A 16,023-nucleotide genomic window follows, 5' to 3' on the forward strand; every position below is an offset into this window, starting at 1 on the left:
ATGATTTGATAACATTAAGATTTATTAATTATAATTATTATAATTAATTTCTATATAATTCATTCAGTATTGTTTATCTACCACCAACTAAATGGCATTATGCTATAGATGCTGTTAAACTATTGTACTACAAACAAATGATAACAATGATTATCATTTAAAGAATTAATTAAGACAAAACAATAATTGATAACAATTGCATGTTATCAGTTATATGTTAAGGCTGATAGCATGAAGAGAGCTTAAAAAGGCCTATTTATCTGAAGATTATAATAAAATTGTGAGTACAATAAACAAAGTTTTTACAATGTATTTTGACTTGTTTTGGGAATTGCTAATTTTAGTAACATTATAACTGATAACATTTTTTATGATTACAAAATAAAAATACTGTCTGTATATATTTTATATACTGTAAACAAAAGAAACATACTATATACATTACTCTGTAGTCTTTTTGACTTCCTTTTCTTTATACATAATATTGCTTATCCAAACAATCTTGTATCATAATTAATAAGATTTAGCAAGAGTGCACTGTACATACAATTATTTATATAAAATTTATAAAATTTCATTCAATTTAAAAAAATATATTGTATATATAAATTTGTTGATTTTATTTCTTATATATTTTATAAATAAGCATTTAACAGAAATTTATCCGTCAATTTTACGTGTAGCATTCAATACCTGATATATATCATTTAAACAGGATTCAATACATTCTGCAAACTCTCTACCATTCCTATATGTAGAGTAAGAACTCACAGCACATCCTGGTAATTCATCATGAAAACCATAGGCAACACCATATCCATCTTCCACTACTGGACCAAAACCACCACCACTAAATGCTGTTCCATATAATGTGGATGTTGATAGATGGAAATGATTGGCTTTGATATAGGTAGAATCTTGATATATTTCTGGCAGCTTTTCCCCTTTCTTTTCAATGTAATACTTCATTGCAAATAAATGTCGATCAAAACCTTGACCTACATAAATATATAAATTATTATTGAAACACTAATACTAAACATAAATTATTGAAATATTTTGTCTGTCTATTTTTTTATTGTAATTAAATGAAAACAAACATTTTATTTTTAAAGTTTTATAAATATTAATTACTTTATAATGTGGCTACATGCCATATTTAAATTGTATATTTTGTATATAATTGTATTATTTTATATTGTATATTCTCTGCTTCCCCTCTTTCTGTCCTATTTGTCTACCCTTCCTGGAATGTTCTCGTTTTCACCTTTGCTTTGGTATGTGGATGACTAACCCCAGAAACAAAGAAGTGGAATGCAGCCCTGAGGGGAAGGGGGCAAACACATGGGTCATTCTGAGGCAGAAACCTGAAGGAGAGAGAGCGAAATGGAGTCTCCCCAGTACGTTTAGCATCGTATCGTAGAGACGAGAACCTTGGAACTGAGAAATAAAGAGAAATTAATTGTGAGGAACAAGATGCATCAGCCCTTCAAACTATTATCTTGGAGATTGACAAAAGAGAAGTTAGTCACCAACCCAACAAGACATCTCATCCACAATCCCATACAAGTAGCATACCTCATCAAGTTTTGGGTACCCTCTTTTCATTCCTTACTTTCATTCTCTAAATTTTCTAATAAGCCTTCTTTATTCAATAGTTGTAAGTAATAATAAGAATCTAGTTTTAATTAATATAATTTTAAGTAATTGGATCATTGTGTCAGACAAAGGACTACACATGCGCATTCTTTGTTGGGAGACTATATTGTACAGTGGTTGAATAATTAATTGTGTGAATTATTCGGTGGGTGTAGCATCGTTTTTATCCTTAGAAACCTGTATCATAACGAGCGAGTTAATAAAATTATTGTATTTTCTTTTATTTATTTTCAATTTTGTGTCTTTGTCTCACTCGTAGATTTCACAATAATATTTTATAAAATGAAAAATTTATTTACCCATTGCTGCTTCTTTTGTTAACTGGTTATGAATTTTGGAACAATCATTTAACATTGTTCTTAATTCACTGGGTGATGGTTTGTTTTTTTTCTTGGTAAATGCTTCAACACATGTCTTTGTTGCTGTCGTTGCTGAACGCACTGTCTCTGTCCGACCATGTTTAAATGCTGAAGTACTACATGATTCATAAGTTGCTGGTATTTTATTGTTTTGCTTGTAAAAAGCCATCTGAAATAAAAAAAATAATTAAATTTTAAAAAATTTATGGTTTCTCAATTAGAACAACATTTTAATAAAATTTTAGCATTGCTTGAATGTTCATGATTATACTGAATTAACAAAAGTTAAATAAATTTAATGATATTTCAAGAATAAGCAGAATAGTAAAAATTCTAAAGAAGTAAATACTGTACTAAAATTCAAGAAAAATAAGTTAGCATTTTTTTTAAATGTAAAAATAATAAACAGAAAACATTTCTGTAAAATTCATGAGACTATTACATTAATCTAATTAATTAAGAGTTTATTAGTGAAAAGTTTCAAAAAGCAAATATGACCAAAACTTTTCAAATATTTAAAAAATATTTAGATTACAGTGCTTTGACAAACTGCACTTTGATAATACTACTAATTTCACACTTATAGCTTTAAATTCAGTATACTTTGCAGTGAAATACAGCCCCAAAATACATACCACCACCTAAGATGCAGATCAAAAAGATTATACCAGAGATTGAACAAGCTGTAGAAGGGTTGAATGAAATGTAGAAGGAATTATTTAGATGGAAAGTGACCTTCAAAATTAAAGAATGCACATGCTCTATGAACAGCCCAATATGGAGGATGAGAAAAGAAATCAAAAGATAGCTTTCTGACAATGATGTAGTCTTAAAATAGACAAATTAAAAAAGATATAGTAATACTTAAAACATCTACATATAGCCAGTTCCTTATAGAATACACTGAAGCAATGCCTGCACAACAGCCCTTCCAAACTTAATTGATTGTCTGCAAAAAAGGGTAAAAAGGTTCACAACCACTAAAACTAAAAATGACAAATGTGTCTATCTTCCCCAAGGCTGACTGGAATGGGTTCACAAAAATCCACAAAGCAGGGAAATGCATAAGGACAATGGATAAATGTTGTTTACTATTGCCTTATAACAAGCACTCAATATCTACATCAGTAAGCACCTGCCACTGCATGAATTAAGCATTACACAACCATTATGAGATAACCCAGAAATGCCATCAACTGAAATTATATGAGGAGGAGTAGGTTACAATGCTAGACTTTAAAGATTTATACTCTTCCATAAAGCTAGAGCCATGTTTTTGCCACATAACTTTCTCCAGTAAAAAGTCTCTTAACAATGCTAAAAAAATACTGTACTGCAACAAATACAGTGGGTGATCAGTTAACGAATATTGTTTGATTTGTTTGCAGTTCAGACTGCAAACAAATCAAACGATGAGCACTTTCACAAAAGATTTTTACATTTGGACAACGAACACCTCACAGAACAAACACAAGAAGCAGCATGTCTCCAGGTAACAATTCAAAATTTTCAGAGTGTGGGAGATGTTGACATTGACACTCAACCTGGTATATACTGATTGAATAGTATTCCCTTCTTTGAAACTCCCTTGTAATTCCAGTTTTTTTGTTTACCTTTCTGACAAAGAATTTTTTTATAGTCTTCATGAGACTATTGAGCAGGCTGAGACTTGTTAAGTTTGTGTCAGTTTTTATTTTTGAAAGGCGAGTTTAACAGCCATGGTAGAGGGGGCAGATGTCTGATGTTGCTTTGCAGTAAGGCTTGAACAGGTCTACATTAGGCACAATCTTATCTAAGAAAGATATAATCAAGAAGATTCAAGCAGCTAAAGGAGTAACGAAAATCACATCTGAGAAACAAAGAACATTGAAGAGCTCATAATGGAACCTAAAACTGATCTGATGACAGAAGAACTCCAAGAACTCTTGAATGAAGAACATCAAGAAACTCGGCAAGATATGTTTTTTTCTGAAAAAGAGGACCATTGTTGATTAAAGATCTTTTGAACAAGTGGAAGGATGTCAGAACAACAGTCTTAGAATGGCATCCAAACCAGGCTGATGTTAATAGGCTTAGGGATCTCTGCAATGACAATACTATTAATTATTTCCTAAAAATCCTGAAGAAGATAGAAAAGCAGTCAACATTGGATAGATTCTTTAACACCCCACAAACAGAAAAAAACATGACTGATAAAATTCAAGACTTTGTATATATGTATTTTTATTATTACATACAAATAAATATAATAAGAAAGTATATAATTTTTTTTTTTGGTCTCCAGAACAAATTAATCAAATTTCCATAAAAATCTATGGTAAATCAATAATCAGTTAATGAACAATTCAGATAGTAAACATGGTCTTGGAATGGATTATGTTCATTAACCAATCACCCACTGTACTGGCATTAGCACACACAGCAACATATTCATCCTCCTCCTTGTTTAATGGAATTACATACAATCTGAATAAAGGGATCCCCGTGGAAAGTGCCTTTTCAGAAACACACTGCAAAATGGTCACTGGAAAATGCAATCTTGCCTAAGTACTATGAAAACATAGCACTGTATGCCAGATACATAGATGATGTCTTAATAATTTGGAAGAAACAACCTAACATCAAGAAATTCATAAGTGATGTCAATGTGAACCCATCAGGTTAAAAATTCAGTTAGAAGAAGAAAGTGATATTTTTACACATTTCTTAGATGTCACAGTCATGCTGAAAGGAGGTGAAATTACCACACAGAATATAATATAGAAAATATAGAAAACCCACATAAAATCCAATATTTATATCACGGGCATCTCATGATCCAAACAACTATAAGATGGCATCTTTTAGAATGCTGACAAAAAAGCACACACATACTATGTAAATGTACAAGATAAAGAATAAAAGCTGGAATATATTAGTTCTTTAGGGCACCAATTTGGATTTAAACTGAAAAATATCAAAGCATTGATCAAGAAATGCATGATAAAAAAAACACAAGAGGCACAAGCAGAATATACAGTGATGGAGTACAGGGCCCCCCTTGGTAAAACGTAAGGAAATAGGTCAATCAGCAGGAAGAAAAAAATAATGTTTGAAAGAAATCCAACTGTTTATAGGCTACTCCAGAACAACAAACAGCCCACTGATCCAACCCATGTACTGAGGGTTTACCAAATAACCCTAGAAGACAGCAGAGTAAAGCAAGAATTATGTTATATCAAGCAACTAATTGATCACTAGCAGCAAGAATTAAAGAGCATAAAGACATCATCAATAAAGCCATCCCTAATATAGCACTCACAACATATGTGCTTGCTGATCCTACCTCTGTCTCAGTGGTTTGAAACCAGCTAAAATAATACAAAAGAATATAGAAAAAGTAGTAGATAAAACACTCCAGAGCTTGGAAAATTTATAAAGCAATACAAATACAAAAGGGGCAAGCAATCAATCGCAGAGACTGCAATGCAACATTGAGAGCATGGAAAGCACTACTGATATGACACAGAGCTTTATTTATTTATCCATATTTATCAAGATTTATTTTAGTTTTATACATATATTTATTTATATTAAGTCTATACTATATTGTTTTTTTTTTTACTGTAAAATTTTTAGTGGTTATTGTATTTTTAAACAAATAACAAACATTTGGCATGTGAATTTCAATTTGTAAAATTACATTCTAATATGTTAATTTTCAAACTGAGTTAACAAGTTCTACACTTACAGCATTATTCTATATTTAGTATGTATTGTTTTCTTTGAAGGTGGTCATTAAAAATGACTGAAAATGTTGGAGTATAATTAAAAGTATACTGCATTTAAAGGTTTGAATGTGAAATTAATAGAACATTACAGTTCATTAATTAATTAATTACTAAAATTGATACTTAATAATAATAATTATCCTTGAATTAAATGCATTCTCAAATTGTCAAAGACAGGAAAAGCAAACTTCTGAGAGTCAATTTGAATCATTAAATTTTTATGAAACTAATCCAATTCTTTGATAGCTTATGCAACTGATTTTATTATCTACAAATTTGGTCTGTTTACATGATAACAATTGTAAGAATGTGTAAATTTCTACATCACTCAAATATAGTTGATAACAAAAGCAAAAAGTAATTAAAAATATAAGAAAAATTTATTTTTATTATTATTAATCTACCAGAAATCAATTATTAATTTTAATTAATTAATTACAGTTGACAGACTATTATTATTAAATTAACTATCTAACAATTCAATTTTCAAAAATTGTAAAGACAAGACTAATTTACATCAGAATGTAAATAATTTTCTTTACTCTCTTTGACTGTAAGACCAAGACTCCACTAGCATAAAAGTAATTTAAATTTAAATCAAAATATTTCAGAAAATGTGGATAAAGTAGTACTTGTCTGTTTTGATTCATTTGGTTATATCCAGGCAGAGTCAAGTCTCTATTTAGAGCACTTTACAAAAAGTGTTAGTTTTGGTTTCGGTTGGCAATGATGAAACATTTTGCTTTTAATATAAATATATATTATATTACAAATGTAGATATTATATTATATTGCATTTGTAGGCATTTTTATGCATGAAAAGCTGCTTAAGAAGAAGGAAAAAAAAAAGAAAAGCTTTGTTTTGGGGTTGGGAATGGATTAATACACTTTACATTACATTATTTCTTATGGGAAAATTTGTTTCAGTTTGAGAACAAATTGATTTGCAAATAACTTTCAGAAACAAATTAAGTTCATAAACTGAGGTTTGACTGTATTTAAAAATTTTGAAAAATTCAACTATAAAAAACAATGTTTAAAATTATATGAAAAATAGGCAGATTAATTACAGCAATAATTTGGTTTATTAATAATATATCACTAAGCCCAATGTATTAATAATAAACCAAATGACTATATAAACCTTACGGCGACAAGTAGCCTAAAAAGGAAGGTCAGTCGCTGAACACAAGTAATAAATGGTGATCCTTTTTGGACAGTTTTGTCTTCAATTTTATTTTATTAGAAATAATTCTCCGTCGGACGAACGTTTACAGAAGAAATTTCTACATATATCATCACCAGGGGGCAAATTCTCTAAAAATCTACATTTTCCAGCACTAATCTTTAGTAGATAAAAAGAAGAAGAAACCCCAAAAGAAGGTATGATGGAAGTAAGGAAGACAACTGTATGTCACCAGTTCCTTTTTCAGAAATTTTAAAAAATTTTAATTGGATGTGTTTGTGTTTTTTAAAAGGACTTTTTGTAAACTTTACGGCAACAAGTAGCCTAAAAAGGAAGGTCAGTCGCCGAAAATGTTTTAGTCTTGGAACACAAGTAATAAACGGTGATCCTTTTTTGGACAGTTTTGCCTTCAATTTTATTTTATTAGACTATATAATAATTAATCAGGCTATTTTTCACTATTACTAATAATTAGATTTTAAGGTATCTGATATTAGAGGTAGATGTTAAGTGCTCTCTCTTTATCAAAATTAATAATCATAATAATTTAGTATTTATGAAATAATTCAGATTAGTTTAGAAAAAAAAATGCCCTGGAGTTGAATTTAAACCCGTAACTCCTTCATACCATGTGGTCTCATTGCCAGTTAATTTAAATGTGGATTACCTCTGAGCAATTCTTCATTTTCAGACACATTTAATTTTCAATATGAACATTCATGGTTACTAGTGCCATAATGGATGATTATAAATAAAGCATGTTTATGGTAAGCTGTGAAACTCCATTGTTAATTTCATCACTGGATATCAGTGCCGTCTAGTAATGGTTGTGTAGACTTGCTCATTGCATGGTTATACCATGTGTTATACCAACCATTATTAGACAAACATCTAGCTGCGGAACACAATGGCTGGCTGAGACCAACCATAGTGCCTCTAGCAAAATACATTAAGTAAGACAAACTAATATGTGTTAATAAACAATTAGGAAAGAAGCTATGTTTTGTTTTATTCAAATCAAAATTTATGCTATAATAATCCATATTTACACTTAAAAAAAAATTATACCTCAATTATATATGAATGGACAATATGTTTTTTTACTATATTCACACTTTTTATTTAATCCATTTTAATATAATTTGAAAGAAATGAGATGATAAAAATCATTACATATTTGAAGTGCAATCTCCAGATTATAAAAACAAAAAACTGTATGTTCATTTAAGAAAAGTTCATCAAATGATTGGATAAAACCACCCAGTTTTTTAAAAAATAAACAAATAAATAATTATAGTGAAGTTTGTGATATATGCAATAAAAGATTTTTGTTTTTGTATAGTTTGAGAAGACAAAAACACAGCATACAGAAATAAATGAATATAGAAATAATAGCATATAAGAGATTTTAGAAAAATAGAGTAGTGTTATAAGTAGAAAATTAAGACTGACATCCTGTAAACAACTCTAACAATACATTTCTTTTTCATGACTTATTAAAAGCTCATCTTATTTCTGAACATGAATTACAATTTGACTTTAGAGAAATATCAATTTAGCTCTGAAAATGGTAAGTAATTTTCAATTAAATGTAAGCCTATTACTTTTTATTATGAATATATTTATTTTAAATTCACATATTTAGTTTCAGCCATCAAATGTGTTCCTACAGCTAGACACATATTATTAGCTACATTGAAACAAACCTTTTACATAAAAAATTCGTTTTTTTACCAAATGTTATATCTTTATTTATTACATGTTTGCAAGCTTTATGATGTCTTCAACTCCTGGAAACTGATTAAATTGATTTCCCATAGAAGATGAAAAGTATATGATTTTGATCCTTTAGCAATTACTATTAATTGTTGTATATAGGATATATTTAGTTAAATTAAATTTATCGTATTGTTAAAATTTAGATTATAAAGATATAAGAAAGTATTCATGAACATTTTCGTACACATAATTAGACCAAACATATTTCTACAGTTAATTTTGTTGTTTAAGTAAATTATTTACTTAAACTATTATAGACACACAACATATTCTAAATAAATTTAATTGTAAATATCAAAAGCTAAAGCAGTATAAAAAATTAAACGTTTATAATACTTCTTCAATTATTCAAGAATTAAATAGAAAATGCAATAGCAATAATCATCACAGATTATATATAAAAATAATGAGAACTGTGTATAAAATAATTAAAAATATATTATTTCATTATTCTTAAATACGATAGTTTTTTTATCTGTATATAAAAGTATTATTTTAATTAATTTGTTAGAAATATATAAAATATACATAAAAACATATTTATTGAAAGAATTTTATTCTTGTAGATATTTTTGTTGCATGTTTTTTAGATGTGAACTTTGGGTAATAGCATCAAAAAAATCCTAATTGTTAATAATCATGCATTCCAGAATTTTTTTTAATTGTAATTTTATTAATTGTATTGTGAAATTGTGGTATAATCGTATTAACAAATGTACAAAATTTAAATATTACATGAAATAAAAATTTTAATTTTTCTATCCAGATATGCTTTTCTTTTTGTTTAGGAAAGCAATATAATCATTTTTCTAATGCTAAAGACATTATTATATAGCCTGCAAACATTAAACAAACATATCCTCATTAGAATGCTATCAATTGAAGCAAACAATCATGCTAATAATGGTCAGTATAACCTGGTAATGAACAAGTGTCTACATAACTGTTACCAGGGGGTGCTGATATCACCAAGTGATCAAATTAACAAGAAAGTTTCACTGTTTACCATACACGTGCTTTGATTATAAAGGCTGAGGGCATAGGAGTCATCCCCAGTCGGCACCACGAGTAACTGTGAATGGTTATATCAAGAATTAAATGTGTCTGGAAGTAAAGAATTTGTCAGAGGTCTGGGTGACATATCTGGCAATGCAACTGCATGGTAAGCAGGTTTGAATCCTGCCTCTGGGCCGATTTTCTTCCAGACTACCCTAAATTATTTATAATTATTAATTTCGATAATGGATGGCACCTAAATTACCTCTAACACCAGATTACTTAAAATCTAATTATTAATAGCAGCAAAAAATAGCCCAATTATGGTGATTAGTTTATTATAAACTTACCTGGATAGCTAATTGCATAATGGAATCAGGACTGATTTTTTGATTTTTTAAGTAATCTCTATTCATCTTAAAATATTGCATGATATCAATGTTTAAATTGCTTGTCAATTTATGATAATTTTCCTGAGCAATATGTATGGCTTGCTTGACTGTTTCATCAACTTTAAATTCTGAAAATATAATCCAGTAAAATTCAATATAAAATTTTTTTTATATAGTTTTGAAATTACGAAAAATATAATTAACAGAACTAATATATAGTAAGTTAACATCACATTAGAAAGAGTGAACATTTCATAATTAATCTTTAAGCAATATGCTCACATTTACATTTAGCAAAATTAAAATTTATTTTAAAACATCCAACTAGAGCATTTTATAATTGAGCATACCTTATTAATTACTATATTGCAATGACTTTAAAAGTTGAAGAAAAGCCTATAGTTGAACTGGTATTAATTTAAATATCTTTCTAAATTTTATAACATTAATAAATATTTATAAAATATTAATGTAACAATTTAACATTTGTGGTCATCTTCCTTTTTGTTTCTTTTTACGTCTTCTCTATCCACCCAATTTCATGTGCTTTTTCTACCCTTTGTCTGGCATTATGTCATTGTTTGTGTTCGTGTCCAGACCAGCTTGGTGGTACAATGTTGAAGTTGGACTCCTCCTGGAGGAAACAGGTTTGGACATCATGAAGGTAATATCCAAACAGGGGCTCAAACAAACAACATGCACAACCCAAATCTGAGCTTGAGAGAGAGAGAGAGAATTCTTTTTTGAACAAAGGACTTAAGGAGTTTCAGAAAAAGTCCAAGGAACCTGCAACGCTGATATTTGGAGTGTTCTGCCATCTACTGGCAACATATTTTGTACCTTTGGTTTTGGGATTATGGATATAATTGTAATTCAATTATTATTATTCCCATTATTTTAATTTAGTTTGATTTGATCTTCAGGAGTTTGTGAACAAATTAGTTATAATATGCTACGGCAGTCACAAAGTACACAAATTCTAATTGTTACCTTACTGGGTTGGCTGGATTACCCTATCTCAGGGTTTCATAGTGACTGTTTTGTTCATTAAAGACGTTTTTGTTAGTAATTAGGTATATGTGCATGCTTCTTTTGTCACTATCCCCAACAAAATTTCAAAAATTACTTTGAAAACTAACAAATTGTTTCATATTTCATTCCATATAAAACTCTCTAAAAGTCATCAATTTAGAAGTTTTCATTTTTTAATTATAACTTCAAGAAAATAATATATNTATAATAAATATTTTTATATAAGCTATAATAGTAAAATATAAAAGTTTTAAATGAAAGATATGTTACCTGCACCGTATTTATTTTAAATGTAAAAATAATAAACAGAAAACATTTCTGTAAAATTCATGAGACTATTACATTAATCTAATTAATTAAGAGTTTATTAGTGAAAAGTTTCAAAAAGCAAATATGACCAAAACTTTTCAAATATTTAAAAAATATTTAGATTACAGTGCTTTGACAAACTGCACTTTGATAATACTACTAATTTCACACTTATAGCTTTAAATTCAGTATACTTTGCAGTGAAATACAGCCCCAAAATACATACCACCACCTAAGATGCAGATCAAAAAGATTATACCAGAGATTGAACAAGCTGTAGAAGGGTTGAATGAAATGTAGAAGGAATTATTTAGATGGAAAGTGACCTTCAAAATTAAAGAATGCACATGCTCTATGAACAGCCCAATATGGAGGATGAGAAAAGAAATCAAAAGATAGCTTTCTGACAATGATGTAGTCTTAAAATAGACAAATTAAAAAAGATATAGTAATACTTAAAACATCTACATATAGCCAGTTCCTTATAGAATACACTGAAGCAATGCCTGCACAACAGCCCTTCCAAACTTAATTGATTGTCTGCAAAAAAGGGTAAAAAGGTTCACAACCACTAAAACTAAAAATGACAAATGTGTCTATCTTCCCCAAGGCTGACTGGAATGGGTTCACAAAAATCCACAAAGCAGGGAAATGCATAAGGACAATGGATAAATGTTGTTTACTATTGCCTTATAACAAGCACTCAATATCTACATCAGTAAGCACCTGCCACTGCATGAATTAAGCATTACACAACCATTATGAGATAACCCAGAAATGCCATCAACTGAAATTATATGAGGAGGAGTAGGTTACAATGCTAGACTTTAAAGATTTATACTCTTCCATAAAGCTAGAGCCATGTTTTTGCCACATAACTTTCTCCAGTAAAAAGTCTCTTAACAATGCTAAAAAAATACTGTACTGCAACAAATACAGTGGGTGATCAGTTAACGAATATTGTTTGATTTGTTTGCAGTTCAGACTGCAAACAAATCAAACGATGAGCACTTTCACAAAAGATTTTTACATTTGGACAACGAACACCTCACAGAACAAACACAAGAAGCAGCATGTCTCCAGGTAACAATTCAAAATTTTCAGAGTGTGGGAGATGTTGACATTGACACTCAACCTGGTATATACTGATTGAATAGTATTCCCTTCTTTGAAACTCCCTTGTAATTCCAGTTTTTTTGTTTACCTTTCTGACAAAGAATTTTTTTATAGTCTTCATGAGACTATTGAGCAGGCTGAGACTTGTTAAGTTTGTGTCAGTTTTTATTTTTGAAAGGCGAGTTTAACAGCCATGGTAGAGGGGGCAGATGTCTGATGTTGCTTTGCAGTAAGGCTTGAACAGGTCTACAGTAGGCACAATCTTATCTAAGAAAGATATAATCAAGAAGATTCAAGCAGCTAAAGGAGTAACGAAAATCACATCTGAGAAACAAAGAACATTGAAGAGCTCATAATGGAACCTAAAACTGATCTGATGACAGAAGAACTCCAAGAACTCTTGAATGAAGAACATCAAGAAACTCGGCAAGATATGTTTTTTTCTGAAAAAGAGGACCATTGTTGATTAAAGATCTTTTGAACAAGTGGAAGGATGTCAGAACAACAGTCTTAGAATGGCATCCAAACCAGGCTGATGTTAATAGGCTTAGGGATCTCTGCAATGACAATACTATTAATTATTTCCTAAAAATCCTGAAGAAGATAGAAAAGCAGTCAACATTGGATAGATTCTTTAACACCCCACAAACAGAAAAAAACATGACTGATAAAATTCAAGACTTTGTATATATGTATTTTTATTATTACATACAAATAAATATAATAAGAAAGTATATAATTTTTTTTTTTGGTCTCCAGAACAAATTAATCAAATTTCCATAAAAATCTATGGTAAATCAATAATCAGTTAATGAACAATTCAGATAGTAAACATGGTCTTGGAATGGATTATGTTCATTAACCAATCACCCACTGTACTGGCATTAGCACACACAGCAACATATTCATCCTCCTCCTTGTTTAATGGAATTACATACAATCTGAATAAAGGGATCCCCGTGGAAAGTGCCTTTTCAGAAACACACTGCAAAATGGTCACTGGAAAATGCAATCTTGCCTAAGTACTATGAAAACATAGCACTGTATGCCAGATACATAGATGATGTCTTAATAATTTGGAAGAAACAACCTAACATCAAGAAATTCATAAGTGATGTCAATGTGAACCCATCAGGTTAAAAATTCAGTTAGAAGAAGAAAGTGATATTTTTACACATTTCTTAGATGTCACAGTCATGCTGAAAGGAGGTGAAATTACCACACAGAATATAATATAGAAAATATAGAAAACCCACATAAAATCCAATATTTATATCACGGGCATCTCATGATCCAAACAACTATAAGATGGCATCTTTTAGAATGCTGACAAAAAAGCACACACATACTATGTAAATGTACAAGATAAAGAATAAAAGCTGGAATATATTAGTTCTTTAGGGCACCAATTTGGATTTAAACTGAAAAATATCAAAGCATTGATCAAGAAATGCATGATAAAAAAAACACAAGAGGCACAAGCAGAATATACAGTGATGGAGTACAGGGCCCCCCTTGGTAAAACGTAAGGAAATAGGTCAATCAGCAGGAAGAAAAAAATAATGTTTGAAAGAAATCCAACTGTTTATAGGCTACTCCAGAACAACAAACAGCCCACTGATCCAACCCATGTACTGAGGGTTTACCAAATAACCCTAGAAGACAGCAGAGTAAAGCAAGAATTATGTTATATCAAGCAACTAATTGATCACTAGCAGCAAGAATTAAAGAGCATAAAGACATCATCAATAAAGCCATCCCTAATATAGCACTCACAACATATGTGCTTGCTGATCCTACCTCTGTCTCAGTGGTTTGAAACCAGCTAAAATAATACAAAAGAATATAGAAAAAGTAGTAGATAAAACACTCCAGAGCTTGGAAAATTTATAAAGCAATACAAATACAAAAGGGGCAAGCAATCAATCGCAGAGACTGCAATGCAACATTGAGAGCATGGAAAGCACTACTGATATGACACAGAGCTTTATTTATTTATCCATATTTATCAAGATTTATTTTAGTTTTATACATATATTTATTTATATTAAGTCTATACTATATTGTTTTTTTTTTTACTGTAAAATTTTTAGTGGTTATTGTATTTTTAAACAAATAACAAACATTTGGCATGTGAATTTCAATTTGTAAAATTACATTCTAATATGTTAATTTTCAAACTGAGTTAACAAGTTCTACACTTACAGCATTATTCTATATTTAGTATGTATTGTTTTCTTTGAAGGTGGTCATTAAAAATGACTGAAAATGTTGGAGTATAATTAAAAGTATACTGCATTTAAAGGTTTGAATGTGAAATTAATAGAACATTACAGTTCATTAATTAATTAATTACTAAAATTGATACTTAATAATAATAATTATCCTTGAATTAAATGCATTCTCAAATTGTCAAAGACAGGAAAAGCAAACTTCTGAGAGTCAATTTGAATCATTAAATTTTTATGAAACTAATCCAATTCTTTGATAGCTTATGCAACTGATTTTATTATCTACAAATTTGGTCTGTTTACATGATAACAATTGTAAGAATGTGTAAATTTCTACATCACTCAAATATAGTTGATAACAAAAGCAAAAAGTAATTAAAAATATAAGAAAAATTTATTTTTATTATTATTAATCTACCAGAAATCAATTATTAATTTTAATTAATTAATTACAGTTGACAGACTATTATTATTAAATTAACTATCTAACAATTCAATTTTCAAAAATTGTAAAGACAAGACTAATTTACATCAGAATGTAAATAATTTTCTTTACTCTCTTTGACTGTAAGACCAAGACTCCACTAGCATAAAAGTAATTTAAATTTAAATCAAAATATTTCAGAAAATGTGGATAAAGTAGTACTTGTCTGTTTTGATTCATTTGGTTATATCCAGGCAGAGTCAAGTCTCTATTTAGAGCACTTTACAAAAAGTGTTAGTTTTGGTTTCGGTTGGCAATGATGAAACATTTTGCTTTTAATATAAATATATATTATATTACAAATGTAGATATTATATTATATTGCATTTGTAGGCATTTTTATGCATGAAAAGCTGCTTAAGAAGAAGGAAAAAAAAAAGAAAAGCTTTGTTTTGGGGTTGGGAATGGATTAATACACTTTACATTACATTATTTCTTATGGGAAAATTTGTTTCAGTTTGAGAACAAATTGATTTGCAAATAACTTTCAGAAACAAATTAAGTTCATAAACTGAGGTTTGACTGTATTTAAAAATTTTGAAAAATTCAACTATAAAAAACAATGTTTAAAATTATATGAAAAATAGGCAGATTAATTACAGCAATAATTTGGTTTATTAATAATATATCACTAAGCCCAATGTATTAATAATAAACCAAATGACTATATAAACCTTACGGCGACAAGTAGCCTAAAAAGGAAGGTCAGT

General features: G+C 29.2%; 1 protein-coding gene across 1 annotated transcript in view; it reads right to left on the reverse strand.

Annotated features, from left to right (window-relative positions):
• Positions 1 to 258: 258 nt before the first annotated feature.
• LOC111628234 (carnitine O-palmitoyltransferase 2, mitochondrial-like) overlaps positions 259 to 16,023 on the reverse strand; it is a 58,655-nt gene continuing 42,890 nt past the window's right edge. Inside the window, exons 11-12 of the mRNA XM_023371977.1 lie at positions 1,959 to 2,187; positions 259 to 998 (exon numbers count right to left, since the gene is read on the reverse strand). Of these exons, the coding sequence (XP_023227745.1) occupies positions 661 to 998; positions 1,959 to 2,187 (567 nt within the window). The 3' untranslated portion in view covers positions 259 to 660. The remainder of the gene's footprint in view (positions 999 to 1,958; positions 2,188 to 16,023) is intronic.

This window comes from Centruroides sculpturatus, unplaced genomic scaffold (genome assembly GCF_000671375.1).
Source record: "Centruroides sculpturatus isolate CEXI.00-Female unplaced genomic scaffold, Cexi_2.0 scaffold532, whole genome shotgun sequence".
In the NCBI taxonomy this organism is placed as follows: Eukaryota; Metazoa; Arthropoda; class Arachnida; order Scorpiones; family Buthidae; genus Centruroides; species Centruroides sculpturatus.